General features: G+C 47.7%; 2 protein-coding genes across 5 annotated transcripts; one reads left to right on the forward strand and one right to left on the reverse strand.

Moving 5' to 3' along the window:
• MRNIP (MRN complex interacting protein) lies at nt 1-17,102 on the forward strand. Of its 2 annotated transcripts, XM_052644293.1 has the most exons (8): nt 1-112; nt 1,989-2,048; nt 8,104-8,192; nt 12,207-12,282; nt 13,620-13,774; nt 14,829-14,916; nt 15,153-15,254; nt 16,357-17,102. In XM_052644293.1, the coding sequence occupies exons 1-8, from the start codon at nt 47-49 to the stop codon at nt 16,825-16,827; spliced, it is 1,107 nt and encodes a 368-aa protein (XP_052500253.1). In that variant the 5' UTR covers nt 1-46; the 3' UTR covers nt 16,828-17,102. The 2 variants fall into 2 exon arrangements, with proteins under 2 accessions (XP_052500253.1, XP_052500254.1); XM_052644294.1 differs by lacking the exons at nt 8,104-8,192; nt 12,207-12,282 and having other exon boundaries at nt 16,357-17,101.
• On the reverse strand, nt 17,003-27,859 carry SQSTM1 (sequestosome 1). Of its 3 annotated transcripts, none has more exons than XM_052644291.1 (8): nt 27,707-27,859; nt 25,716-25,811; nt 24,960-25,189; nt 24,731-24,872; nt 23,894-23,974; nt 19,284-19,495; nt 18,831-19,026; nt 17,003-17,860 (listed from the first exon to the last, which is right to left on the reverse strand). In XM_052644291.1, the coding sequence occupies exons 1-8, from the start codon at nt 27,834-27,836 to the stop codon at nt 17,703-17,705; spliced, it is 1,245 nt and encodes a 414-aa protein (XP_052500251.1). In that variant the 5' UTR covers nt 27,837-27,859; the 3' UTR covers nt 17,003-17,702. The 3 variants fall into 3 exon arrangements, with proteins under 3 accessions (XP_052500251.1, XP_052500250.1, XP_052500252.1); XM_052644290.1 differs by having other exon boundaries at nt 27,632-27,859; XM_052644292.1 differs by lacking the exon at nt 27,707-27,859 and adding an exon at nt 26,951-27,179.
• Nucleotides 27,860-27,909: the final 50 nt, after the last annotated feature.

Raw genomic sequence — 27,909 nt, forward strand, 5'->3', positions numbered from 1 at the left:
GCGGCGGGGCCGGAAGCCGGCGACAGCGCGGGGGCCAGGGGCCGCGATGGCGCCTCCTCAGCAGGCGCGGGTCCTTCGATGCTGCTCTTGCAGCCTTTTCCAGGCTCACCAGGTGGGGCCTCCCCTCCCCCGAGCGCGGGGATGGCGGGCAGGACGAGGTGGAGCCTTGAGAGGCTAGAGCTCTTCCCCACGCCCTGCCCGCAGACGTGGGCTCAGTCTCGTGGGGTTGCGGCGTGTGCTGAGGCCCGGACAAGTGACGGTATCAGTTGTGAGAACTAGGTTTTATTGATGTCACTTCTCCATACCCGTTGTTGTGGCCTTTGGGGGGCATTTTGCTTTTTGGTTGTAAGATTTGTAGAAACCAGGACTTCCCTGGTGGTACAGTGGGTCAGAATCTGCCTGCCAGTGCAGGGGACAGGGGTTTGATTCCTGCTTGGGGAAGATTCCACATGCCTGCAAAGCACTTAAGCCCATGTGCCGAAACTTCTGGGCCCCGTGAGCTACAGCTGTGAGTCCAGGAGCCCTAGAGCCGATGCTCTGCAACAAGAGAAGCTACCGCCATGAAAAACCGTGGCACCAGAGCTAGAGAGTAGCTCCTGCTAGCTGGAACTAGAGGAAGACCCAGGACAGCCGGCCGAGCTCCTCTGCTAGGCCTGTCCAATTGCAAAGATCCTTTTATACCATATTCTCTTTCTCTCTCGCTCTTTCTAGCCCCTCAGAGCTAGTCAGTTACTGCTTGTCCTTCCAGAACTTTTAATATTTTTTATTGCATTTCTTACTTGCTTATGTAGCTATAGAAAGTACACGATATTTTTATGGTGTTTGAAAGTAGATGCTGAGAAGTAGAATCTTAGGATATACCCACTTCAATTTGTAATAGATGTTGTTTGTCCTCCCTAGAATCCTTTTAGATACTTCTGCAAAAGACCCGATGGTTTTTGTTTCAATTGTATTTATTTTTATGAATCAACTTAGACATCTTCATGATGTTAAGCATGCTATCTCAGTCCATCTCTTTTCTAAAGAGCTTTTATTGTTAGCATTGATTAATTTGGTTTGGGCTGTGCTGGGTCTTCATTGCCTCGGCTTCTCGTTGCAGAGTGCGGGCTGTGGCGGGGCAGGCTTCAGGTTGCAGAGCGCAGGTCTAGTTGTGCAGAGGCCTAGTTGCTCTGAGGCTTGTGGAGTCGTCCCAGACCAGGCATCAAACCGGTCTCCCCTGCATCAGCAGGCGGATTAACTGCTGAACCACCAGGGAAGTCCTCATTCCACCTGTTAAAGCAGCTTTGGTGCCTCTTGGTAGCATTTTCTTTGTTGCCATTATAAATGGACTTTTCTTTCATTATCTCTTCTAACTACATGTTTGCTTATAAACGATATTAATTTTCGTTACATTAATTTTCTACCTAGTGCCTATGTTAATATATTGTCTTACTGGTTTTAGTAGTTTTTCATTTGATTATCTTGGGTTTTAAAGAAATAAATCATAATATTCATAAATAAGGTTAGTTTTTTTCCCTCCATTTTCATATCTCTTAGTTACTTTCTCTTTTCCAATTCTGTTGGCTAGCACATCCAAAAAGAGTAAATAATAGTGCAAATCTTTGACTTGTTCTTGACTTTCATGGGAATGCTCATGGTGATTCTGCAGCTTTAGAGCTGGAAATAAGCCATTTTATTATGTTGAGACACCCCATCTAGTCAGCTTTATCAAGACTTGAAATGTTATGGAATTTTTTGAGAATAATAGATAGTAGAGACTGAACTGAATTTGAGTCTGTTTATGAATATATGGATACCCAATTTACCAGAACCACTTGTTAAATAGGCTCTTCTTTCTTCACCTTTATAATATACTAAGTTTTCATACATGTGTTGGTTTGTTTCTAGACTCTATTCTTTTCCACTGATCTCTTTAAATTACTATTTCTGATCCGGTTCCAACTGTTTCAAATAATTATCATAGCTATATTTCTGAAATGTCTTTATAGGTGAAAAAGAGTCTCAAGTGGACATGCAAAGCTTGTGGAAAGAAGCAGTCATTTTTGCAGGTGAGTCCCAAGAAGCAGGGTGTCTAATACGCGCACCAGATAGCAGGTAGGACCCAGCCGTGCACAAGTGTGTTGCTCATGGAGCCCGCTGTTCTATTATCGACTCAGGTTCATTAGATAGAGAGCTCCTGCTCCCGAAGACCGTCTTCCTCCAGGAAGTGAAGTGGGTGGAGCGGTGCCTGGAAAGTGGCCTTCCTTTGTTTATTCAGTCAGTCAGCATTTACTGAGTACCTTCTGTGTGTAGGCATGGGAAACAGTGAAAGGTAAGAAGGTGTCCTTATTGCCTGTACAGATCTGCCCTTGTGAAAGGGGAAGAGAAACTAAAACCACACATGTAATTTAAAATTAAGCAGCGCGGTGAGAGGAGAGTGCAGTCTGTAAGAGTAATCAGACTTAACTGGGGATGGATAGACAGCTGTTAGAGATCCAGGGGTGTGGAAGGGGCGGGCAGGGTGTGAAGGTAGTCAGGAGGTGAAAGAGCGCATGGACTGAAGGGAGCAGGTTGTAAATGCTCTTATTAACCCAATTTTTTCACCCAGATTACAGTTTTTTTTCCAAGTCCGTACATACTGACCCACCCACACAGTCTCCTCACTGAGCCCTTTGTGCACCTGTTCCAACCCTTGATCCTACCTCTGCAGCCTCATCGCATCATTCTCTTCTTTCAGCTGCAAGGACTTTTCCTTCTGACCTTGAAACAATCCAGACCTGCTTCCCTCTGTGTGCTTGTTGTTGAGGCATCCCCTAGTTAATCTCACTTCCCTGTCAGAAATATAGTCAAGTGTGTTTATGTGAGTATTGTCCATCTCAGACTGTAAGTCCTTGAGAATAAATGCTTTGCCTCTTTTATTTATATACACTTTTTAAAAAATTGAGGTATAGTTGATTTGCAATATTATGTTAGTTTCAGGTATATAGCAATATGATTTAGTTATACATATTTTTTCCTATTCTTTTCCATTACAAATTATTACAAGAAATTGAATGCAGTTTCCTATGCTATATAATAAATCCTTGTTTATATGTAGTGATGTATATCTGTTAATCCCATATTCCTAATTTATTCCTCTCCCCCTCTTTCCCTTTTAGTAACCATAAGTTTGTTTTCTATGTCTGTGAGTCTGTTTCTGTTTTGTAAATAAGTTCATTTGTATTATTTTTAGATTCCACATATAAGTCATATAATACTTGTCTTTGACTTGCTTCACTCAATATAATACATTCTCAGTCTATCCATGTTGATGCAGATGGCAATATTTCATTCTTTTTTATGACTGAGTAATATTCCATTAGATTTATATATACAGACACACACACACACACACACTTCACATCTTCTGTATCCATTCATCTGTTGATGGACACACATATACCCTTTTTTCTACATTTTACTGTATACTTTTGGTACCTAGCACAGTGCCTGTGAGATGGTGCTCGCTCGAGGAATGTCTGTCGAATGAATAAATGACCAGCCCCACATTGATGGGCACTTAGGTTGATTTTAGTTTTCATTATTACGAACAACTCTGTAGTAAAAGAAAGAAAGAAAGTGTAGTCGTTCAATCATGTCTGACTCTTTGTGACCCCATGGACTGTAGCCCACCACGCTCCTCTGTCCATGGAATTCTCCAGGCAAGGATACTGGAGTGGATTGCCATTCCCTTCTCCAGGGGATCTTCCCGATCCAGGGATTGAACCCGGGTCTCCTGCATTGCAGGCAGATTTTTTTACTGTCTAAGCCACCAGCAAACTCTGTAGTGAAGCTTCTCACAAATACCTCTTTCTTTACTGGACCAATTATTTCCTTAGGACAAATTTACAAGTTAGAGGAATTCTTTCGACCAAGGTTCTCTCAGTTGCAGATTATAGGAAAAAACACTTCAGCAAAATTTAAAATGCATTGGCAAGGTAATGGGATATCTTGTGGGGATCCAGGGGAAGAACTGCCCTGGACCTTTGAGGAACCAACCCCAAGACCTGAAGAGCTGCCAGCCACACAAGCATCGTCTTTTCCCTCCCTCCTCCTCCCTTCACCGAGTTTCTCACTATACCTTCCTCCTCCTCTCCCTTTCCAGCTTTCCTTTCCTTTCTCTCTCTTTCCAGCTCACAGTAACTTACTCCACTCACAGACCACAGAATCTCATTTCAAACCAACTGAAAGAGCTGAGTCCCAGTTATAAACTCCTGGGAGAAATAATCTGATTGATGTGGTTGACTCAGATGTCCACCTCTGGTCCTGTCAGTTGGGATGGGCAGAAGTGGGGACAGTTAGGTCATCTGTCGCTAAGTATAGCAGCTGAGACCTACCCTGAGATGGGGTCTCAGAAGTCAGGAGGCTGGCTGATGACTGCACATGTTTTAGGTATCAGCCTGTATTTCTGAATTCTTGAGGAAGGTTTGCCTTCCTCTCAGCGCCTCCCATGCTTATGCAGTGGTGTATGGCTTAGGACTGACTAGGCCACATTAACAGACACCACGATTGTGGCTTAACACAATAGAAGTTTCTGTTGCTATTTTGAACAGTCCTGGGAGAGTTTGAGATGAGCAGGGCAGCTGTACTTGGTGTGATCATTCGGGACCCTGGCACCTGTCATCTTGAGGTTCTCCTATTTCCTGAGGCTTGTCTCCTGATGCCACAAGCCCCTAAAGGTGCAAGATCAGGAAAACACTACCCAGGAAGAGTCTGGAAGTGGTTCACATTCCAGTGAGAAGAGCCCAGTTTCATGGCCACACCTGACTGCCAGAAAGACTGGAAAGTGTAGTCTAGTCTGCTCTCAGATGAGGAGAGAATGCGTTTTAGTGTTCAGAGAGCAGTTTCTGCCATGCAAGAGTGCGCACACCCTCCCAGTTATGCCATACATAAGTTGTCAGTCTTTGGGGAATTTATTTAATTTATTTCATTAAAGTATAGTTGAATTACAATATCGGGTTCATTTCTGCTGTACAGCCAAGTGATGCAGTTATTTGCAGAAATTGTATGTGTGTGTATACACACACACACACACACATCTTTTTCCATATTTTTCATTATGGCTTATCATCGGATATTGAATATAGTTCCCTGTGCTGCACAGTAGAGCACTGTTGTTGATCCATTCTATGTATAATAGTTTACACTCGCTAACCCTAAACTCCCAGTCCATCCCTTCCCCACCGTATTCCCTCTTGGCAATCATAAGTCAGTTATCAATCTTTTTAAATTTTGCCTTTACTCTCTCCAGTTCATCTCCTCCCATTCTCACTTGAACTTGCCCAAAATGGGATTTCACTCCACACCAGTCTTCTAAAATTGCTCACGTCCAAGTCAGCAATGGTCTCTGTGTTGCTGAAAATAATGGTTGGTTCTCAGTCCTCAAGTGACGCGGCTTACTGGGGGCATTTGTCAGTTAGCCGCTTCTTCCTCCTTGAAGTCTCTGCCTGGGCTCTAGCCACCCTGCTCCTGGCTTGTGTTTCAATCCTCTTTGCTAGTTTTTTCCCGTCTCCTCATCTTCTAAACTCTGGAGTGCTCTGGAACTCAGTTTTTCGTTTTGCTTTTCACCTCTTCTCTAGCCACAGTCATTCCCTTAGTGGTCTGAGATAAGTGTCTGTGTCAGACCCGAGGCCTGCCAGTGAACTTGTATATGCTTCTGGCCACTTACCTCTCTGCTGGATATCTAACAAGCATCCCAAACCTACATTCCACATGGAAGCCCTCCCCTTCCTTTCACCTACCCGCTTTTCCCACAGTCATCCCCATCTCAACTGCCCAGTCTCTTTCTAGTTGTTCGGGCTACAAACCTTGAACTCATCCCTGACTCTTCTTTTTCTTTTATACTCTCCATGTGACCCATCAGCAAATTTAGTCACAACGTACCCACACTGTGCCCACTTGTTATCACAGTGGACTGAGTTGCCTCAGTATTTGCAGCCCCCTCCTGGCTGGTCACCTGTTTCAGCCATGCAGTCTCAGCACCGCAGCCCAAGGGTCCTACGTGCGCAGGATCACGTCAGACCTTCCAGGTTGGAGTAGTATATGTGGGCATTCAGACAGGGCCTGGACGGGGCAGGAGACAATGTAAAGTGGAAATGTGGGCCCCTTTGCAAAAGCAGAAAAAAACTGCTATTAAGGGTTCTAAATATTAAGCTCTTCTTTCATGATCTCCTGACTTTTCCTAAGGTTTTTTATTTACTAATGGTTTAAATATTTATTTCTATTTATTAATTTATTTGACTGCTCCAGGTCTCAGTTGCGGTGTGCAGGGTCTTTTCAGTTGAAGCACATGGGATCCAGTTCCCCCACCAGGGATAGAACTCAGGCCTTAGCCACTGGACCACTAGGAAAGTCCCTATTTGCTGTTTTTTTAATTTACTATATAATTTATTCCTGTGTAAAGAAAAACTAACTAAATGTTGATTTTAACCAACATTTTAACATGTTAAAAGCTAACATTTAAATAGTGCAGTACCATTTAGACTGTGCAACACTGGTTTTAAATGCTAAGAACATTAGTACGTATGTGGAACATATACAGAATAATATAGGAGCATTTAGTACACATGTAGAATGATCAGAAACACAGTTTTTCTTTTGTAGCTCATATACGCCTGTGTATTTTATTCTTAAGAGTGGAGATGTTGCACGAAATTAACCCAGCTACTTTTACCTCACTGTTTGACACACACACGTTCTACCCACACTCTGAACCGTCCACTCACTGATTAGTAAGGAAATACCAAGAAGAAGAGGAACTGTGGATTGTGCTTCTGTCTCTTTTTCTATGGCACAGGCTATTCCAGGGAGGTAATAGGAATAAGAAGAGATATGATAGGTTTATTGGTTGTTGATGCTGTTGGTGAAGTACCCTTGCCTTCTTTCTGCAGCTGAAGCAGGTTCTGGTCCCCCTGGGAGCCCTGGCCCCTCAGGCACGGGCACACCTCCCGGACTTAGGCACAGGCAGCGCACGCGGCCTACGCCTGGAGCCTCACTGGGCTCTCACACCCTGCGAGCTCACCGGGGCTCTGCCACTAGGCCTCTGCCGCCAGTGCGTCGGGCATGCTCTGTGCAAACAGAGTGGCAAGGAATGGTGGGCACATTTGCTGTCCACAACTTAGAACATGTTTCATCATCTCATCAGACTTCGCTTACACAACACAGGTTCAAAGATGAGTAAGATTTTCAAGAAAGAGAGCAGAGCAGATCTCATGCCCATAAGGCTGACTTTTCCTGTAACAGGGCCTGCACTCCAAACCTCATCTCCTACCCTCTTTGCCCTAGACCATGCAACTCCAGCCACGTGGCCTCTTCGCTGTTTCTCCAAAATACCAGGTGTTTGCACTCCTTTCCGTTCCATTGCTTCTGCTATCTACATGATTCGTTCCCGCTTATCTCCCTGTTTTGTGTTCAGATGTTACCCTCTCAGTGATCCACTCGTGGACCTCTTGAACACCTCGTATAAAATCACCTACTGTGTCTGCCCTCTGCCCACCCCCACTGCATTGCCTTGCTTTCCTGTGTAGCACTTCTCACCATCTGATGGCCTATAGGTGTCTTATGAGCTTACTATCTGCCTCTTACACTACAGAGCTCTGTGATGACAGTGATGTTTATACACTCTTGTATTGTCCTTACCTAGTTCCGGTCCTGGCACATAATAGGTACTTCATAAATATATATTGAACAAATGAGTGACTACTAAGTGAGAAATAAGTATCTCATCTGTTTTATGTTGTTTTGCTTGTGAGTGAGGGTTAAGGATCATTTCATGAATTTGGCAATTTGCGTTACTTCTCTTCTGAATTCCTTATGTTTATTCCAATTTGTGTGGGGTTTGGGTTGAGTTTGGCTTTGATATGTAAGATTCAGGGTGATGGTGGGCAGCCAGATTGACTGAAATTAGTCCCTGAGACTGTTAGTTTGTAAATCACTGCAGAAATGGCAGTCATTGTTTGAGTTCCTGCATGGTGCTTCAGGCCTTGCATAGTACATTTTTACCTTCCCTGAGTTGTGCCTCGAATGGATCTATTTCTCAACATTCTGTCAATACTTTTTAAACTCATATCTGTGTTTGTTTCTCAGGCTTACGGTGAGGGTTCTGGTGCTGACTGTAGACGCCATGTCCAAAAATTAAACCTGCTGCAGGGACAGATTTCAGAGATGTCACTCAGGTATGATAGTTTGAGGGAGGCCTGGTTATCTTGCCCTGTTTTCATCTTGAGTGGATGGTGGGAGTGTATGATGGAGAAATCCCTTAGATTTCCATGTCTAACAACATGGCAATTAGATAGTGAACAGTCTTTCCACTGAAGTTAATTTTAAAATGCCAGCCACAATATTTTAAAGGCACTGATGAGATGACAAGAAGATAAGTAGCCATCAGAGATCCAAAATGAAGCAAAAGCCAAAATCCAGAGAATAAGCTGGGCTGCTGGGGCATTTGAAACCTGTTGCCCTGCAGCTTCCAAGTAGCTGGGAGGGAGGCAGGAGATGAAGACAAAGTCTGTTCAGTGTGGGAAGGTCAGTCGGAGACCACCACGTAAAGGTGAGTCCCCAAAGGAGTACCCCCTTGGTGTACAAATGACCTAGAAAGGCACCCCTCCGAGGTAGGTTCACCCAGCCTGTCTTGCCCTTGGCACTGGCTAAAGAGGGGAACCACTGCTTCAGGATTTTGTAAGCGCAAGGACGCTATCACATGACCTTTACACATGCTGTGTGAAAAGTCTCAAGCTGAGGACTTAGTTTCTTTTCTTGACTGCTGGGTCTCTGTTGCTGCACAGGCGTTTCTCTCGTTGCCGTGAGCCAGGGGCTGCGCTCTGGAGTGGTAGCACGTGGGCCTCTTGTCGCGGCTGATTCTCCTGGTGCAGAGCATGGAATCTAAGCTGCATGGGCTTCAGTAGTTCCCAGGCTCCAGAACACAGACTCAATAGTTGCGGCAGACAGGCTTAGTTGCTCTGTGACACGGGGGATCTTTCCAGACCAGGAATCAAACTCATGTCTCCTGCATTGACAGGCAGATTCTTTACCACTGAGCCACCAGGGAAGCCCTTCAAACTTATTTTTAAATTGTCCCAGGAAGCAGAGATAAATGTAGCTCCTTTTTGGAGCAATACATCTTCAACCCAGGCATCAAAGGATATATGAAATTCCAAGTGGCATATACCCAAAGTTAAAGATCATTTAACTAACTTAAGGAAGTATGTCACCATGAGCAAAAGACAGCAGAAATGACAGAGAAGTCAGGTCCAAAAAGAGTTCAGAATACATAATATTGTATGTTTAATGTATTTAATGAAATTAAATGAGGATGGTTGATATAAAGAAGAGCAAGAGACTTTAAAAGCTAACCAGTTTTTTAAAGAACAACCAAAAAGTCTGTAGAAATGAAGAGTTTAGTCACTGAAATTAAAAGTTTAGTGGCTTCCCTGTTGGCCTAGTGGTTAAGACTTCGCCTTGCAATGCAAGGGCCACTAGTTCAGTCCCTGGTCCTGGGAGATCCCAGGTGTCGTGGAGCAGTTAGGCCCTGCACCGCAACTCCTGAGCCTGTGCTCTGGAGCCCACAGGTGGCAACACAGGCAGCCCCCACGTCTAGAGCCTGCACTCCGTAACGGGAGAAGCCGCCGCAGTGAGAAGCCCACGAGAAAGCCCAAGCGCAGCAACAGACCCAGCACAGCCAAATACAAGTAAATAAGTAAATCTTTCTAAAACAGCTTAGTGGACTGGTAAGCAGATTAAGTGCAACTAAAGAGAGAATTGGTGAAATGCAAGATAAACCTGAAGAAATTATGCACATTGTCAATGTGAATAAGACAGAAAGGTGAAAAATATAAAAGTTCAGAGACATGAAATATACAGAGATGAGTTCCAGCAAGAGATAATAAAAAGAATGGGAAAAGGCAGTATTTGCAGAAATGAACATAACTTTTTCCAGAATCAAAGGGCTTACATTCTTAGATTCAGGAAATGCATCTAATCCCAAACTGGATAAAAATATTGTGTCTGTAGCAGATCCTAATGAACCTATCCAAAAGCTGCTGCTGCTGCTGCTGCTGCTAAGTCGCTTCAGTCGTGTCCGACTCTGTGCGACCCCATAGACGGCAGCCCACCAGGCTCCGCCATCCCTGGGATTCTCCAGGCAAGAACACTGGAGTGGGTTGCCATTTCCTTCTCTAGTGCACAAAAGTGAAAAGTGAAAGCTACTAGAACTAATAATTTAGCAAAATCACAAGGATACATGGTCAACGTACAAAACTAGATTTTATTTTTCTATAACTGCAGTGAATAGTTGGAAAACGATTTTAAAAATCAAATACCTTTCATGATACCATCAAAAAATAGGATACTTAGGGATAAATATAACCCAAAAGTGTGCAAGATATTTTCAGTAAAAATTACACAACTCTGCTGAGAGAAATTTTAAAAAGATCTAAATGAGGAAATATGCTCATGGATTAGAACATTCAGCATTGTCATGGTGTCAGTTCATCCTAAATTGATCTATAGTCATCTTAATCCCAGTCAAAATTCCAGCAGTTGTTTTTTTTTTTATGAAATTGACAAACTGATCCTAAAATTTATATAGAAATGCAATTGCCAAATCGATTTTGATAACAAAACTGGAGGACCTATACAGCCTGATTTCAAGATTTAGTGTAACACTACAGCAATCAAGACAGTGTGATTTTGAATATACATTCTGTGGTATTTTCATACAGTAGAACACTACTCAGCAACAGAAATGACATGGGCAAACCTCAAAACCATTGCTGAGTGAAAGATGTCAGACGCAAAAGACCAGACACTTGTGAGGATGAGTGGTGTTCACCTACAAGGGCAGAGAAGGGTGACGAAAATTTTGTAAATCTTGCTAATTATATCTCAATAAATTTTCTATATCTTGATTGGAGTAATAGTTTCAAAAATATAATTTACCAAACTCATCTGGTGTACCAACACTCAATTTGGTACATTTTAGGGTAGGTTAATGATAACTCATACCTCAGTAAGTTAATTTTAAAAGATAAACTCCGCCCTTTGGCACAACAACATAATGAAATCAGAGAAAATGGAAAACAAAGGGAAGAACTAAAATGCAGCGAGATGAGAAATCACCTGCTGAGAAATGGTAGACGCCCGGTTCTCAGGGTAACGTCAGAAGTGAGAAGACAGACCATACCTTCATACTGCAGAGAGAGGCTCTGCAGTGGATGGAGTTGAGTTCCCAGATCATAGTATGGTGAGCAGAGTTCTGGTCAGTAGCAGGCAGGACACCGCTCAGCTGGACACTGCGGTGTCGACCGTGCGGCAGAGTGGGCATTTCACACGCATGATCCCATTTCATCTTCCTCGTCACCCCAGGAGGATCATTCGCTTTGGTTTACAAATGAAGAAACTGACATAGAGGTGCCCACGTTTGGTGGCCTTGGGTTTCCATTGTAGGTCAGTAGAGAGAGTTCCTCGTGTGAGGAGGCAGCCCTGTTGGACACGGGTGGTTGCGGCTTCGGTGCTAGCCTTCAGCCCTCGAACAGTGCGTGTTTTAATTGGCCATCCGGCTCCACTCGAGGCTGCAGAGGCTCCGGCTCCTCACTGTGCTCTCCGTGTGAGGAAAGACCCCTGCTATCCCTGGGAGGCTGGGTGAAGACACATCTAACTGCGGAAAAGGCCTTATCTCGTAGTGGCTGAGATATCACACAACTGTAAAGACACTCCTGTGACCCTCTGCAGTGGGGACCTTGCCGCTGCTGATGGGAGGGACTGTCAGAGCTCAGCTGAATCAGTCTCTATTCAGGCCCTGAGCAGGGCAGGCGCACGCGTGTTGTCTCGTTGATCTTCACAGTCCCCTTGCATTGTTACCCCCGTTTGTAAATGAGGAACCTGGGATACAGTGATGTACCCAGAGTCACACAGTCGATGACAGCCAGTCTTTGGCAAAGCCACGAAGAGCGCCCCTTCTGCCCAACGTTACTTTTCCTGTTGCTGCAAGGAACAGATGGTCCCTCTGCCTTCTGAACTGCTGGAAGATGTCCAAGTCACATCGAAACAACAGAGATAAGTTCAATCAATAAGTTCCCCTGAGCAGGCTTTGATCGCCATTGTTAAGTCTGTGCATCCTACTGTTCCCGCCTTCACTGTCCTTCATCTTCCTGGTCATTTTACAAAGAACAATTGTACAATCTTTCCCTAAGGTCTCTGGGAGATTCTATAAGTGCCAATGAGGAAGAAAATGTGGGTCCTTGGCAGGCGGCCTCTGCAGGTCCACAGGTAAGGCAGCAGCCCCATCTCAGCCCAGCTACCTGAGCTAGCTCTGCCACGAAGAGGCTCCATTTATTCATTCATTCATCATTTGTTCTGTAAACAAATGTTGATGTCACTGACTGATGAAAACTTGGCTTAGAGCTGCAGGGAATACAAAAATGAATAAACCTTTCCCTTTTGTAAGTGTGTAGACAGCCATGTAAACAAATACTTGCAATACTATGAAAAGGGCTTTTTCTTCTGACTGCTTGGCAAATTCTTCTGAACTTAACTTGAGATTCACCTCCTTGTCCTCTTCCCCTTGTTCCGAAGCACCCTGGGTGGGGAAAGGATGCTATTATAGAGTGCCTGGGTTGCTATGTCCCCTTTCTCTAGATGGAGCCACACAACAGGCTCACGTTCTGCTCTGTCCCGGGGCCTCAAAGTAGGTGCTCAGTGTTGGGTGGGCAGTGTGTCAGAGCGCCAGTAACTGAGCAGAGGACACCATTGGTACCTCCAAGATGCCATGGGTCCCAGATCACTGTCCTGCCAGGGACAGGGGAAACAACTGTGACAGGCTCCCTGGAAGAGCTCCACCTTTGATCATAGAATTATGCTGGCAGCGTCTACACTCCAGGTTCTCTTCGTATTTTTATTATAAATAGGGGAGATACTCTTCAGCACACCACTTTAACACATCAGCTCTCGCATGCTTGAGTCTGTCCTTTCAGTTTCTTTACTTACAGACTTAATCTTTCATCATCACTTCTGTAAGAAATACTTGTTTGCCTCATCCTGGGATTTTCACTTGTATCTTCTGTGTTGCTATATAGCTTTCAACTATTTTCATTTTTAAAAAGTATCTACAGAATATAGTGGATTTGCCAATATTTACTTAGAAGGAAATGGCAACCCGCTCCAGTACTATTGCCTGGAAAATCCCATGGACAGAGGAGCTTGGTAGGCTACAGTCCATGGGGTTGCAAAGAGTTGGACATGACTGAGTGACTTCACTTTTATTCCCTTCTTATTGGGCATTTACCAAACTTCTGCTATTAAAAATATTTGCAATTATTGGTAACACTTTAATGAGCATCTTCGTGCCTTCATCTTCATTTGAAACTACTGGACCAGGGAGTGTGGACATTCTCAAAGGTCTTGGTAAGTTGTGCCTTGAAGCTTTCCCCAGGTGCGTGCCAGTGTGCTCGGTTCAAGACCTCTCTCTCTCATTACCTGTCGGTCGAATTCTTTTCCTGGTGGTGGTGTAGGCATGGGTCCTGAGGCCCTTGGGCCTCAGAGTTGCCCTGGGGATTCTCAGTAAAGGTGCCTACTTTTGAGAATAAATTTACTTCCCAATTCTGTAGGAAAAACCCCAGCCCTCAAAGAACCGCTGGCTGAAGTATCTGGAAAGGGACTCCGAAGAACTGGGGCTGAAAGAAGGATTGTGTTTCAACAGACAGCCTTCATCTGAGAGAGAAAAGCCAGACCCTCCGTTCAGCACAGGCCTGCCTAGGAAGAGGTGCCAAGCCCATCACCAGTCTAGCCTCACCCACCCCCACCTAACTGCCCCGTGGTTTGGGGACAGACAGGCAGCTTCCATGGTTGGCAGGGAGCCTGAGGGTTGTGAGCCAGGAGGCGCCATCAGCACAGGCCCCTGGCCGGGCTGGGCACCAGGCGCAGAGGTGGAGGCTGAGCAAGATGCCAGTGGAGGCGCCTCTTAGGAGTCTCACTTAATTCAGAACATCTAGACTGTGCTGACCTCAGGGAGGAACTCAAGGGCAAGGTTGACAAAGTGAAGTGTGGCCAGAGAAGCTAACGGGCCTGGGAGATTTTAGCTGAGAGCAGGAAAGACCTGATGGTCACAGGTCTCCTCTCAGCTTAACCTGCATTTCAGTGAGTTTTTGAGAGACCTCCTCATGTAGGTTTAAGGTGGCTCTTCCAGGGCAGATGCTTTGGGGAGGTAGATTCCAGTTCAGAATAAGAACTTTCTAGCAACTGCAAGCTGTAGAGCAGAGAAATGGACTGCCTTGGATGTCACTGGGCAGCCTGTTGTTGACAATAGGGCAGAAGCTGAGCAGCCATCTGGGGAGCTGCAAGGGATGGCAGGGTGCTAGGTGTCAGAGCAGGCGACCACCAAGTCAGGATCAGACCACTGCTCAGTGGTGGGACTCGGCTGTACTTTTTTTAATTTTATTGAAGGATAGATGATTTATAATGTTGCATTAGTTTCAGGTTTACAAAGTGACTTGGTTATGTATATAGTAGTAATAATACATATGTGTGTACATATATTCTTGTTGAATTTCTTTTCCATTATAGATTATTACAAGGAGGACTGGATCTTTTTTTTTACATTGCTAAAGATTGTTTTTTATATGGACGATTTTAAAGATCTTTGTTGAATTGGTTATAATATTGCTTCTGTTTTATGTTTCGGTTTCTTGGCCAGGAGGCATGTGTGATCTCCTTGACCAGGGATTGAACCCCATACCCCTTGCATTGGAATGCAAAATCTTTACCCCTGGACCAGGGTAGTCCCAGGACTAGATTCCTGACAGCATTTTCTTTGCCAGGAAATGGAACCAGAGCACAGTCCAGCCTCTCTGCATCCCTCATGTCCAGGACTCCAGAAGCTGTGAGGTCACCTTGAAGTCCTTGAAGGTCAGTGTCCCAGTGTCCATTGAGCACACGCTGGATTTTATTGTTTTTTGGACTATTAAAAGACTTATACCCTCCCCCTCTGTCCCCAAAGTCCAACTTCCCATGTGTCTTGTTATGTCTTAAGCCAACTCCTTTCTCTGGCCTGCACTGTTTGGGTCTCATGTTAACTGAGTCAAAAGGGCAACTGGATGCCTTGGAGACAAGCAAGGTTGACCAGTAGGACTTTTCTGCATCAGGACCGTTCTCTTCATTCTACATGGAGCGCCAGGTCTTCACCAGACTGTTCAACTTGGGACCTGCCCTGGATTTCTGAGGAACTGTCACCTGCATTTACCCAGGTGGGTTCTTGTGAATTTGGGGCACTCTCTTCACCTAGGACCTGCTCTTGTTATTGATGCTTCAAACCTAGCAGACCCCACCATACCTTCCAGGCCGCAGAATGAGGGTTTTGCTTTATGCTGTCGTGGGAGCCACAGGCGTCCAGACAGAGGAACTCTGCCAGGCATATGTCACTGCTGCACCAGCATAGGCCAGGGTTGACCTGACCAGCTTCAGACAGTAGTGGAGAGCACCCATTCAAAGCCAAGAGGCAGAGATCAAACTTGGTGTTGCTACTAACTAGCTGTGTGACCCCCAGGTAAGGGTATAGCGCTGAATCTCCAAATCATAGAATAATGAGTGTGATAGTTACTGATGTACCAGTCCCTGGGCTAAACATTTTAACTGCAGTGTCTAATGTTCACAAGCCTGTTTTGTTTTGAAGGTGAGGAATCAAGGCTGGCACAGGTCCAAAGAGGTCACAGCAACTCAGCCCCAGAGCGGGCAGTCTCTGATCACTAACAACTACCCAGAGCCTCTTCCATGCTGCCTGGGGGTGGTGCTGCGGGTCCCTCCTATCATTGCTTTCACATTCCTTTGTAGGCAGTGACACTCATTTTTCAGTGAACCCTTGTTTCCTGAGGGAGAGACGCCAGGCCCCGGCGGCACTGTCACATTCTGTACCTGCAGCTTTAAAACCCTCGACGCGGCTATAAAGAGACCTTTCCCCCTGCCTGGCAATGAGCACATGGTGTCTCCAGACGGTTTGAGAGTCCTTCTGCTCGCACCCCAGGCACTCCCTCATCTGATTCTAAGGTCCCATGAGATAGATCCACTGATCCCATGGGAACACCTTGCTCTTTTGGAAAGCCTGGTCATGGAATTTGGAGTGAGAGAGAGGGCATTTATTTGCTGTGCTTTGCTTAATCTCAAAATCAAGGCATATCCCTAGCCTGCCAGCCTACAGGATAGTAGATAACACGGAGCAGAAATTGTCAGTGCCCAGAGGTTCATTCCAAGAGTAGCGCATGCCCAGGACCCGCTCCTCCCTGTCCCTTGAGTCTGCTAGGCACTTGTTCCTCTGAAGGGAGAACGTGCCATCGCCTCGTGTCTCCACTGCAGGACCATGCTGGCCTGGCGGGGAAGGGTAGAGAGAGCCGTCCTGAGGACCGGGACACCATGGAGCTTGTTCCCCGGGGGGAACCACCGTGTCCTGCCCAGCAGGTCAGGACCATGTCTAAGTGGGAACAATGTCTTGGAAACAGCTCACATTTGGACACAGAGCCCCTCACCCTTCTGCAGAGAGGCCTCAGGCCAATCCAGGCAGCACAAGCTGAGCAGGGGCCCCCCAGGGCCCAGACTCCAAGGGAAGGAGGCCTCTGCAGGCTCCCCGGTGCATGCCAGTCTCCTCAGACCACACACACTCCCATGCCTGGGCCCAAGCAGGTCTGTGGGAGGATCCCCGAGCAGTCACGGAGCACAGGCCCTTGGGCAGAGGGTGCGCCCTTGGTCAAAGGGGTGCAGGCACATTCTTCACTCGTGCGTCTATGTGACCTTTTTAAAACTGGAGAGGACTTTGATGACGATCTGTGAGTTGAAACTGGTATGTTACTCATGTAGACATTTGTTACATGAACCCTTCAATTCAGTGACCTCTGTGCCACTGAAAACAGGGTTCCCCAAGTTGCTTTCAAATAGCAGGACTGAGGACTTATGGGAACTATAAGAAGCGACGATAAATATTACCATCAAACAGATTACCTCTCGTACCATCTTTGATTAAAGTGTTTATATCTTTAATTAAAATTGTTTACAAATAGAATGGCTACAAAGCGATTTTCTTAACTTTAAAAGCAGCCGACACATTTGGAAATGGTAACTACAGTGGTTATGAAATAGGCAGTACTCTGAACAACATCGGTTCCTCTGTGAGCCCTTCTTATTCTCAGATGTTAGCTACAGTCCTGAGCTGTAATCGCTACAGGACAGCCTCTTCCACCCCGGCTGAATGCTGGTGATCCTTTAGCTAAATTCAGAGGATATCAAACTTCTAGCAGAAAATCAATTATATATCAGTGTAGTCATTAGAAAAAGCAGGAAGCCATTTGGCAAGGTCTACTCTGGACTGCTGGTATAATCCTGCAGGGGGAGTGCGGACAGGATGCAGTACGGTCTCCACGTGCTCCCCAGCAAGGAGTCTCTCGCTCTGCCCCAGGGGGGCTCCCCTGGCTGGAAGGAGCCAGACATCCATGGGAAACTGATCCGTTTCTCAGAATCAGCACTCACACACTTGGAACTCCCCCCATGTCACTTGTTCTTACTGCCCTAAATGGCTTTGTGCATCCCCACCCCCCAGATTCTGAAAGAAGAATGACGAGAAATTGGCACTTAGAGGCACTGGGGTTCTACACTAACTCAACACAACTATGAGACAAGAAAGGGGACACAGAATGTGTGAGCAAACATCGTCACAAAGGTGGTGGGTGTTTGGAATACTGGATGGTGTCCAGGGCAGCCCCGATGTCGTAATTCTTGGTCTGCAGAAGCCTGGTGAGCCAGCCGCCTTCATCAGAGAACCCCATGGACAGCATCTGGGAGAGGGACTCAATCAGCCGGGGATCAGCTTCTGCCAGAGAGAGTAACAACAGCTATGAGGAGGAGGCACGGTGCCCCAAATGTGACCTGTGCATGGCCCTTTCACAAGGCCTAATCCTCACAGGGACCCTCCAAGGCAGGGACTGTCAAGCTTTTTCTGTAAAAAATCAAGAGTCAATATTTTAAGCTGCTTTGCAGGCTATTTGGTCTCTGTCACAAAAATTCAACTCGGCTGTTGACGTATAAAAGCAGCCACACAATATGTAAAAAATTAGTATGTCTATATTCCAGTAAAACGTACATTTATGAATACAGATTTGAATTTCATCTCATTTTCCCATCTTGACTTTCTTCCAACCATCATAAAAATGACAGTCATTATTGGCCCATAGGCCATAGTTGGCCACTCCCTGCTTCACGGCAGAGAAGATAAATACTGGCAGCCCAAGGGCTGAATTTGGCACTTAGATGGGTTCCACCTGAATAATGGTTTAAATGTCTCTGCCATGTGACAGTGATGAACCAGAGCAGGGTGTGAGTGGCCTCATTTATTCAGTGTGTGTTCCCCAGGCTGCCACACTCCACGCGGCCCTCCTGCCTTCCACACCACCCACTTTACATGGTGGCTCCCTGCCCGGCTGCTACTGGGAGCGTGACTGTGGCCCCCGCCTAAGATCAGCACTTCCCACGAGCAGACAGTGGAGATGGGCTCCGAGTCCACTTTCAGCAGCGCACGGCAGCGCCCGAAGCCAGTGCTGCCGCCACGTTGCACCTGCCTTCATAATTCCAGGTCTGTGCTTCGTTTTAGAAATTTCTAAAACTAGCTGAGCTTACTAAGGCTCATGGAGACGCAGAGGACAAAACCAACTCCTAGATGTCTCTTGTATCAGTAGACAAGCCCTGCAGTAGAGACTGTAATGCCTGTCTGCGTTGCTAGAAGCAAGTGGTCGGATGCCCTGAATGGAAACGGGAGTAATACAAAACTCCTTGAGGCCCCTTGCCTGGTGGCAGATGTGGGTACAGCGCAGCTTCCTTCAGTCCCGTGGGTCCTTCCCGGGAAGGGTCCAGAGAGCTCGGCCCTTCAGAGTCAGGCATCTGTAGAGACTGGAGTTCACCTGTAGACGGGTCCACCTCTTTTGAAGACAGATGAGTCCAGTCATCATCTCCTCCGGAACAGTTATCAGACTCCATCTGTTCCTGAAACAGACCCCCAGTGAGCACAAGAATGAGAACAGCCGGCCACCGGACCACAGCCTCACCTCTGCGAGAGACAGGGCACGCAGGACTAGCAAGAGTCCTTTTGCTTTACAGAATTCTAGTGGAGGGCTCACAGGACAACTTAAATGCCACCAACTACTCTGCAACGGAAACGGGCTCTGCTGGCTGTGTGAGTGCCAGGGAGGCGCTGTGACTCGTCCTGGGAGAAGCTCTGGATGTGTTAGGGGGGCACTTGCCTCAGGCTGACCCCCTGACTCCAGGGCGATCTTATTCATTTGCTCCGTCAGAGACTGCGCTGTGCCCTCCACGTCCCTGTCTGGCTTGCTGGGGTCAGAGCAGCAGCTGCTTGGCTGAGAGCTGCACTTCTCTGTGCTGGAGCTGCCTGCAGAGGAGGGGGTCAGGCGGCTTCTCTTGCCTCCATGCTCCACATCAATGTCAACTTCAATGCCTAGAAGCCGGGGGGAAAACAAAAACTTGATTAATAGCAACATCCCAGGTCAGCTTCAGAGCCACAAAGTCCATAAAGAGACTATGTCTTCCCCTCACTGAGCAGGACAGCAGCTGCACCGCAGTGCGGAGGACGTTCTTGTCCTCACTTGAGGCACCCTACTTGCGTGCAGGGGCCGAGTGATGTGAGTAACACGCACGCTGAACACGCTACCCCTGCTCAGGCAGGCAGACAGCTCGTGCAAGCTTTGTGAGACCTGTGAGACAGCATGTCCACCAATCTCTCACACTCTGGGCACATGCTCACTGAAGGGAAGGGAGGGCACACTCACTGGGTTCATGTTATAATTCGTTTTACTTTCTCCAAGGACACGCCCCATGTCTTAGAGGGAAGCAAGTTCAAAAGAACAGGGCCTCCTCTGGTGGTTCAGTAGTTAAGAATCGTCCTGCCAATGCTGGGGCCATGGTTTTGATCCCTGGCCTGGAGCAACTAAGCCCGTGTGCCACAACTACCGAGCCTGTGCTCTGGAGCGTGTGAGCTGCAAGTACTGAGCCTGAGGGTCACAACTACTGAAGTCTGCACATTCTGTGGCCCGTGCTTCCCAGGGGAAGCCACTGCAATGAGAAGCCTGTGCAGAACTAGACAGTAGCCCCCACTTGCCCCAGCTGAAGAAAGCCTACACATACCAAGACTCAGTGCAGTCACATATAAACTAAAAAAAATTGTTAAGACTATGGGATGGATAAACATCAAGGCCCTACTGTATAACACAGGGAGCCATATTCAATATCCTATGATAAACCATAATGGAAAATACATATATGTGTTACTGAATCACTGTGCTATACAGCATAATTAACATTATAAATCAACTATACTTCAATAAAATTTAAAAAGCAATATAGAGTCCCTGCCCCCACCACAGAGCCTGGCCCACCCTCCAGAGACAACTTTTAACTGACAACGTGCTGCTTCTGTCTTTCCTGACTACTTATGTTTACCATTTATTTCTAACTCTAGATGATCGACACTTCCCCTATCCTTTCAAAAACTCGCTTTTTGGTAAAAACTGTATTCAGTGTTTATGTTAGTGCCACTTTATATAAAGTATTCTTTGCTGGCTGAGGAGTGGGCTTATTTCCTCAGAGTTTTCTGTATCTGTAGCAGTAACGATGCTTTCTTTTTCACTTGGTAACTTTCCCCATATTCTCTCACAGCTTCTCTATAGCGTTTTCTACACAGATTAAGTGTATCAGATACCCCATCCATTCTGGTTTTCCCCCTGGAGACCGTCCCAGGCAGGCATGGAGCTTCCAGCTCCAGCCTGGACAGGCAGCTCTCTGAACCAGAGGCACAGCGCCTATGCCTTTCCTTCCATCCTGGCAACTACCGCTGGCACTCTCTCATCTGTTGGGTACCATTTTCAAGTACCTCTTTCTTCATTCTGGACTTGTTTCTTTATTTTGGCCAGAGAGATGGTTCAAGCCCAGGTAAGATGATTAAGACCCTGTCAGTTTCATTCCTGACAACTCTGTTTTGCTCCCACACTTGATCATTTTAGTTGGGTACAGAATTCGAGGCTGAAAATCCGTTTTAGATGAGACTTTTGAAGTCATGTCTTCTAGCTCTTAATGTGCTCCTTAAGTTCCCAAGCTTTTACAGCAGCCTTCAGAGTTTCAGGAGTCTCTCTTTGTCCCAAGCGTTCTGACAGGACAATTTTAAGCTCTGGTGTGGGGTCTTTTTCAGGCCTTGTCCAAGGCATCTGGGGCCCTTTTTAATCCAGAGGTTAATGGTCCTAGTGCCAAGAGACTGTCTTGTATTTGTTCATCTCCTCCCTTCAGTTTACTCTGTTCTCTCTCTGGAATTCTTTCATCCTATATTGGGCCTCCAGGATTAATCCTCAAATTATCCCACCTTGGTTACTTTCCTCCATCCATTTTCCATCTTCCAAAGTTTGATGAGATTGTTTTATCTTGTCCTCCATTATTTTTTTCCCTTTTTCTTTATCCATGTTGCTTTATTTTGTTTAACCCCTTCACTATTATTTTAGTAGAGTATGAGGAGCAAGCAGAGAAAATAAAAGCAGGCTTAGCAACTGGTACCCCATCTGCAATATTTACATTGTTTTTCTTCCATTTCCCCTGCAGTTTTCATTGTGAAACATTCAAATAATCAGAAAAGACAGAAGAACAGTACAATGGATACCCATATACTTTCTAAAATGGGTGAATGATGCGACTCTTCTGTAATGAATTTTTGAGATGACTGAATTAGAGTTTTTCCAACTTGATGATAATCTGAGACTTCAGGGCTTAGAAGACTGTACCACAGTCTCTGCCCTGCTATCCCCAAAGTCTCTATGTAGGGGTTGTGGAAGACTCCACGGCCCTGCTGTTTTACATCCTAGGAGTCAGTGGCTGTGACCTCCAGCCAGGTACAGCCCTGGGCTCATGCTCTTGCTCAGCTGGCTCTCACAGCACTTATCAAAAAAAGGTCTTAGTCGCTGACTCACTGTACAGACTTGCCCTCTGAGAGGTATTAGTGGTTATATCCCTCCTGGGCCCCTGCTCTTGGAACTAATGTTCCCTTCTAAGCAGTTAGTAGACTGAGTTATCCTGTTAGTTCCTCAAAAGAAAGGAAAATACCCGTAACTCCAAAGACAGAGTTTAATCCATCCCTCGAATGGCTCTCTTGAATAGCTACTCAAACACACATTCCACTGAAACTTGTTTTGTAGGGTTCCAGACTCCTCCCGAGTTAGCAGAAAGCACTCCCACCACTTTGAAAGACCTGAGAGCCTTAATTCTTACTGCCGAAGACCTCAGAGCACTTCTAAAATTATTCCCTTGTGTCCTGAGTGGAGAATCCAGGTCCAGTTCTGAAACACTTCACAAGCTCAGATGGGTCTCAGGATGGAAAGCAAGCGTGACAGTCTCCTGGGAAGCCTTCAGAACACATAGACCCTCATGCCCTACCCAAAATCCACTTAACCAATCAAGGGACCTGGAACTCCTCACTGTTTTAAAGTCTCCTGCCTGAATGTAGATGTGGTTTTGTGATTTCCCAAGTTATCTTGTTCATTCTTTCAAAAGAAAACTTTTTTCTTCAGGATAATCAGTTTTAAGAGTTTCCATACACCAAAATATATACCCTCCCATAAAAAAACAAAAACAAAAAATAAAAACCAACTTTTCAATTGGTGATTCTGACGTTCAGTGGACTTGAGAACCACTGTCCATTTACTATCTTCCGAAGAAAAATTTTCCGTGGCCTCTAAGTAACAACCCATTAGTTGGGATTACTTAAAATCCTACTATGTCTTCACTATGTCTTAAGTGAGTGGCAGAGTTTAGGAATAACCTATCTCCCAATTATTTCATCTCTACTCCACTGTTACCCTCCTTAGAAAGCATTAAATATAGTAATTATTTTTCCTCACTTGCTCAAAAGTCTTTAACTCCAATACAGAAATTGTGTGAGATCTATTTCCTGTAGTGGCGATGCCAAGATGTCACTGCTACTTCAAAGCTGCTTCAATGTGAGCAGAAATGGTCTCAGGTTGGAAGCAACGGCAGTCATGCTCTGTGAGGCAGGGGGCGGGCGGTGGGTGAGCTTGGACACCGTCCTACAGCATTCTTTCAGACACTGGACACAACTTTTGGACAGACCAGGTAACACTTCCTGCCACTGCAGTCACAAAGATGGTATCATGGATCCATCATAAGTCACCTTCATCAGCTGATTCTTATGGCCGCAACACAGCAAGTGCTGTTTGAAGTTTTATTTTTAGCCTTGGGCCGGGTCACACTATGAAGGTGCACAGCTCACCCACCCAGACACCTACCCTGGGCCTGCACCCTGGGAATCCAGCAGCAGACACGAGAACCTTCCTCCCTTACTCCTTTCTCTCTAACACTGGCACAAGCCCAGTTCTTAGGAAGCACCAGGAAAGGCTGGGGGTTGCAGAAAAGGGAAGAAAAGCAATATGGCATCTCAGCTAACGACTCACTGAAGTCCTTAAAGAAACCCCAAGGCTCAAGTAAGGAGAAATACAGAGTGGTCTTCCAAAGGACAAGCAGGAAGAAGATGAAGGGCAGCCTTAAAACTGAGCCTGGTTACCCTCCCTAGTGGGATTGCCCAACCAAATGCTGGCTGATTCTTGGCTGACCCCACTTCACTCTGTGTGGAAAGCTGAAGAATTGGTCAGGGAGCTCAACCTCAAGCGGCCTGTGGTGCAGCACTTGGTCAAGGCTGATTGATATGCGGCCAACGAATCCTACTGGTCTCAAAGACTCATCAGCTGCCCCTCCTCTGCAGTATCCCAGCTGAAAGCCACAGAACAGCTGCCTGCACACTGGTTACCAAACGCTCTGCTGATGTCAAAGGAGGGGCACTTACCCAGAGGGCTGAGGGCAGCTGCCACACTCTCCCCTACATTCTTGAGGAAATTCACACTGGGATCTTCTGATGGACCAGAGGCTTTGGTTTCAAAAAACAAAAGATACTTTTAATTCAAAGCATCTCTCTCAATGACTGAAACCTGTCACAGTCCTGTCTGTCCCAGAAGCCCTACTCCCGGGGCCTGGTCCCAGCAGCCTATACCCTATTGCTTCCCTCTCTCCCCGTCTCTAGGCCACCTCCTAGGCCCCTTTGTCTTTCACACCACTCCCCCTTCATCTACCTTCCTGGTGCCTAGAAACTCTGTACACAGAGTATAATGTATTATTTACCCCTCCCCCCAAAACAGCATTATTTACTCAAATACCCTCATCTTTGTCACTAAAGACAAGGTGAATCAAAGGACATAGTAATACTAATAAAATTAGAATAAAACTAGAATCTAAAAGTTCAGAATGCAAGCTATGTGTAAATTTTTAACTTGGGAACTGTTTTACAAGACTTGAGCAAACCTGGCTGTGACTTTCCTAACAACTAGCATCAACAAGAAGAGAGCCGACTGGAGACGCAGGCGCTGGAGGGGCCTCCCACCTGCATGCGAGGGCCACCAGGGCAGGTGCATTAGTGGCCTTGAGCACCGAGGCACCTAGTTTTCCCAGATGTACAAAGGAGATGATGCCTGCACTTGGCAGGATTTTATGAGGATTAAATGCACAAATGGCCACAAAGTGCCTAGGCCAGCCACAGGCATGCAGGATTTTAGGGCACAGGGAAAGGCCTCCAGCTCTGCGGACCCTCACATCTCATCCTTTAGAGGCCAGCAGATACAACCCTCACCTGATTCCGTGGCAGGGCCAGGGTGGGCATCCCCTGCCTGAGGAGGACGTGGGCTCCAGTTCCCCGGTGGGCCCATCTCCCAGCCAGGCCACCCAAAGTGCCCATGTTTCAGCTTCCGGAGCCAGCGGCTGTGAGAGAAGCCCTAGGAAGGGGCAGGCAAAGGGGCAAGGGGGTGCCAGTCAGGGGGCTCCTGCTACCCGGCACCCACCCACAGGGAGGCCCCACTCACCTCAGAGCAGTGCCCAAAGGGGCTGGGGAAGGCCAGCTTGCCGTGCTCCCGGTGCAGGCCCTTGCCCTCACAGGCGGAGCACAGGTCATAGTCAGGACAGACGCTGCACTTGTAGCGGGTCCCCACCACGGGCCCATTACAACCGTCACAGATCACGTTGGGGTGCACCATGTTTCGGGGCACCTCCTGAGCACACGGGGGGCGCTGATCCCTCCGGCACTCCTTCTTCTCTGCAGGCAGGATGGAGAGCCGAGACTCTCGGTGAGCCACGAAGAATCACACTTGGGGCCATCGGTCAGAAGGCCCACAGTGCCACCCTTCAGACACTGAGTCCACCCGGAATTCAGGTGTTCAACTGACAGTAACAAAGCAGCTTCAGAACCTGCTAAGAGGCTCCAATTCCTGCACCTGTGACCTGGGGACGTGTGGCCCAGGCAGGAGCAACAGAGAGCTGTGTCCGTATGGCTATGGTCTTGACCCGCACTAAACTAAACCCCAAAGCTGCCCTGGCCCATGACTGCAATCAAGAGGGGAACTCCCCTCAAGAAAAGAGTGAACCCAGAGACCCTCCAACCTCACCCCCTGTGGTGGACACAGACTCCTTTCTCAGGTCAAGCAGAGTAATGACTGTGGTCCTGTCTTAAAGAGGCCCAGTCTCCTCACCCCTTCTTTGGAGGAACTTCTGCATAACCTCAAGCCAGGTGCACTCAGCAGGGAGCACTAGGCTTTAGGCAGCACCCCAGCGCAGCCCCTTACCTTTAATGTAAACGCGGAAGATGTCATCCTTCACATATGACATAGCCATCGTCAGCTCCTCATCACTGGAAAAGGCAACCAAGTCCCCGTCCTCATCTAGATTGTTTAAGAGACAGCATGTGAGCACCCAGCGTGTCTCAGTTGGACACAGCTGCTGAAAAGGGCTGAGGCTGGTGCTGAAGGGCCATTGCAAGGCTATAAACCAAAGCCCACCTGTCTGACCGAGAGGAAAGCAGAGCTGAGGGCAAACCACCAGCTCACTCCACTGCCTGGAAGGTAAGGACTCCAGCCCGGGCCGTGGACACACGCCAGCAGCAGTGTGTGCAGGGACGGCAGTGACAGCTCCTGCCCACTCTGCTCTGCCTCTGGACCAGCTGCCCCATCAGAAGGCTGCTGCCTCTGTGCGCATCCCGCCAGGCCCAGTCCCCATGCCAGCGTGGAGATCCCCATCTGTGACCTGCTCCCCCCGGACCGCTTGTGGCTTGAAAGACTAAAGCAGAGTACGTCTGCCTGCTTCCGCCCCCAACAAAGTTAAAACTATGTATTTGTATGTAGTCTCCAATTTTTAGATGTTGGCGCAAATGGTTTAAAACACCACCATGCAAGACAAAGCACACCATACATCTGCAGGCTAGATCAGGTCTGTGGGTCACCAGATGCAACATCTACCATAAAAATAGTGGCTGTATCAAAAGCCAGAAACAACACAAATGTCCATCAACTAATGAACAGCTCAACAAAATGTGCTATCCATAAAACTGAATGTTATTCAGCCACAAAAAGGAATGAAATACTGATACATGCTGAACATATGTGAACCTTAAAAACATTATGCCAAATAAAAGAAGCCAGTTACAACAGACTACATTTCTGCATGAACTGCCCAGAACAAGGGAATCCATAAAGTAGGTTAGTGGTATCTGTGGCTGGAAGCATGGGATGGGAGGATCGCTAAAGGGCAGAGTTTCTTCAGAAGGTGATGGAAAGATTCCCAGATGACTGTGATAATGGCTGCAGAAATCCGTGAATATGGTAAAAACTGTACACTTTGAATGGACGAATTCTATGGGGTGGTAGCTCAATAAAATCGCTAATTCTTAAACAGGTGGAAAAACAAGTTGGGAGCCTGGCAGCAGTCCAGAAGAAGGTCCTAGCACCGCCCCACGTACATGGGCCCGCCTCCCTCCCAGCACAACCACCTCCGCTAACCCCACACCCAGCAGCCAGCGTCTCACCCGCGCAGCTAGAAACTGAGCGGCCTCCTGGACTCTGTCCCTACACCATTACTTCTAAGCACGTTTTCTCTTGTGCCTCTCATCACTGCCAGTGGGATAACGCCTGGATTCCGCCTAGCCCTGGGTGTTCGTGAGGCTGCTCGACCTCTGCCAGCCGCCCGCGAGTCGCGGGCCAGGCCGCACCACCGAGCGCCCCGCCTCCCGGGGCGTTTAACGGCGTCACCGCTCTGCCCGCCGGCCCTTCCGCCGCTGCCCGCCCCGGCTCTTCCGGGTTCTCTCACAACCCCCACCTGGCGCCGGCAGACCCGGACTGCGGCAGCCAGGAGGCGGTGTAACCCGAGAGGCGCTGGGGGAGCAGGTGAGGACGCCCGCGCCCTCGCCAAAACCTGCACTACCACCGCGGGGAGGAGGCCTCTCACGCCGCCAGGCCTGAGACTCGCCGGGAGGGCCTGGCGGCGCCAGACGCCCCCCTCAAGGGCTGCTGCGGCCACCGCTGCTCGTCAGCAGGGCGGCACCAGGACCGAGCTAGGGGCCCACGCGGGCCGCCGTCCACCCGGAGAGCTGCCAGAGAAAACCCCCGCGGGCGCCGCCCAGGCCGAGGCGAGGGGCCGTGGACCCGCCCGGCAGGGCAGGGCTGCGCCACGGCCCCGCACCGCCGGCGAGGGCGCCGGGCCCGCTCACCGCGGTAGTGCGCCTGAAAGCCGCCGGGCCGGAGCACAGGAAAGAGCGCAGCCACACGGCTCAGCAGCCGCTCACAGGGCCGGGGGCCAGGGGCGGCCTCGGCTTCGGCCTCGGGCTCCGGGCTAAAGCAGAAGCTGAAGCGGCGGATCTCGCGGGCTGCGTCTTCCTTGCCCAGAAGGTAGGCCTTCACCGTGAGCGACGCCATCACGGCCACTCGAGGAGCTGGAGCACAGCTGGGCCGCAGCGGGCGGCGGCGCGCGGCTTTTGTAGGGACGAGG

The sequence above is a fragment of the Budorcas taxicolor genome, chromosome 7 (assembly GCF_023091745.1).
Source record: "Budorcas taxicolor isolate Tak-1 chromosome 7, Takin1.1, whole genome shotgun sequence".
NCBI classification, from domain to species: domain Eukaryota; kingdom Metazoa; phylum Chordata; class Mammalia; order Artiodactyla; family Bovidae; genus Budorcas; species Budorcas taxicolor.

What these genes read in the sequence shown, in the direction of transcription:
- MRNIP (XM_052644293.1), top strand. Translation starts at nt 47, where the DNA reads ATGGCGCCTCCTCAGCAGGCGCGGGTCCTTCGATGCTGCTCTTGCAGC. An exon ending in CGGCCTCTGCAGGTCCACAG is followed by an intron (nt 12,283 to 13,619) that starts GTAAGGCAGCAG and finishes CCAATTCTGTAG; the next exon opens with GAAAAACCCCAGCCCTCAAA. An exon ending in TGTCACCTGCATTTACCCAG is followed by an intron (nt 15,255 to 16,356) that starts GTGGGTTCTTGT and finishes TCTCCACTGCAG; the next exon opens with GACCATGCTGGCCTGGCGGG.
- SQSTM1 (XM_052644290.1), bottom strand. Translation starts at nt 27,836, where the DNA reads ATGGCGTCGCTCACGGTGAAGGCCTACCTTCTGGGCAAGGAAGACGCA. An exon ending in AGCTGCCCTCAGCCCTCTGG is followed by an intron (nt 19,496 to 23,893) that starts GTAAGTGCCCCT and finishes CCCGGCTTCTAG; the next exon opens with GCATTGAAGTTGACATTGAT. An exon ending in GTACCCACATCTGCCACCAG is followed by an intron (nt 17,861 to 18,830) that starts GCAAGGGGCCTC and finishes TCTCTCTGGCAG; the next exon opens with AAGCTGATCCCCGGCTGATT.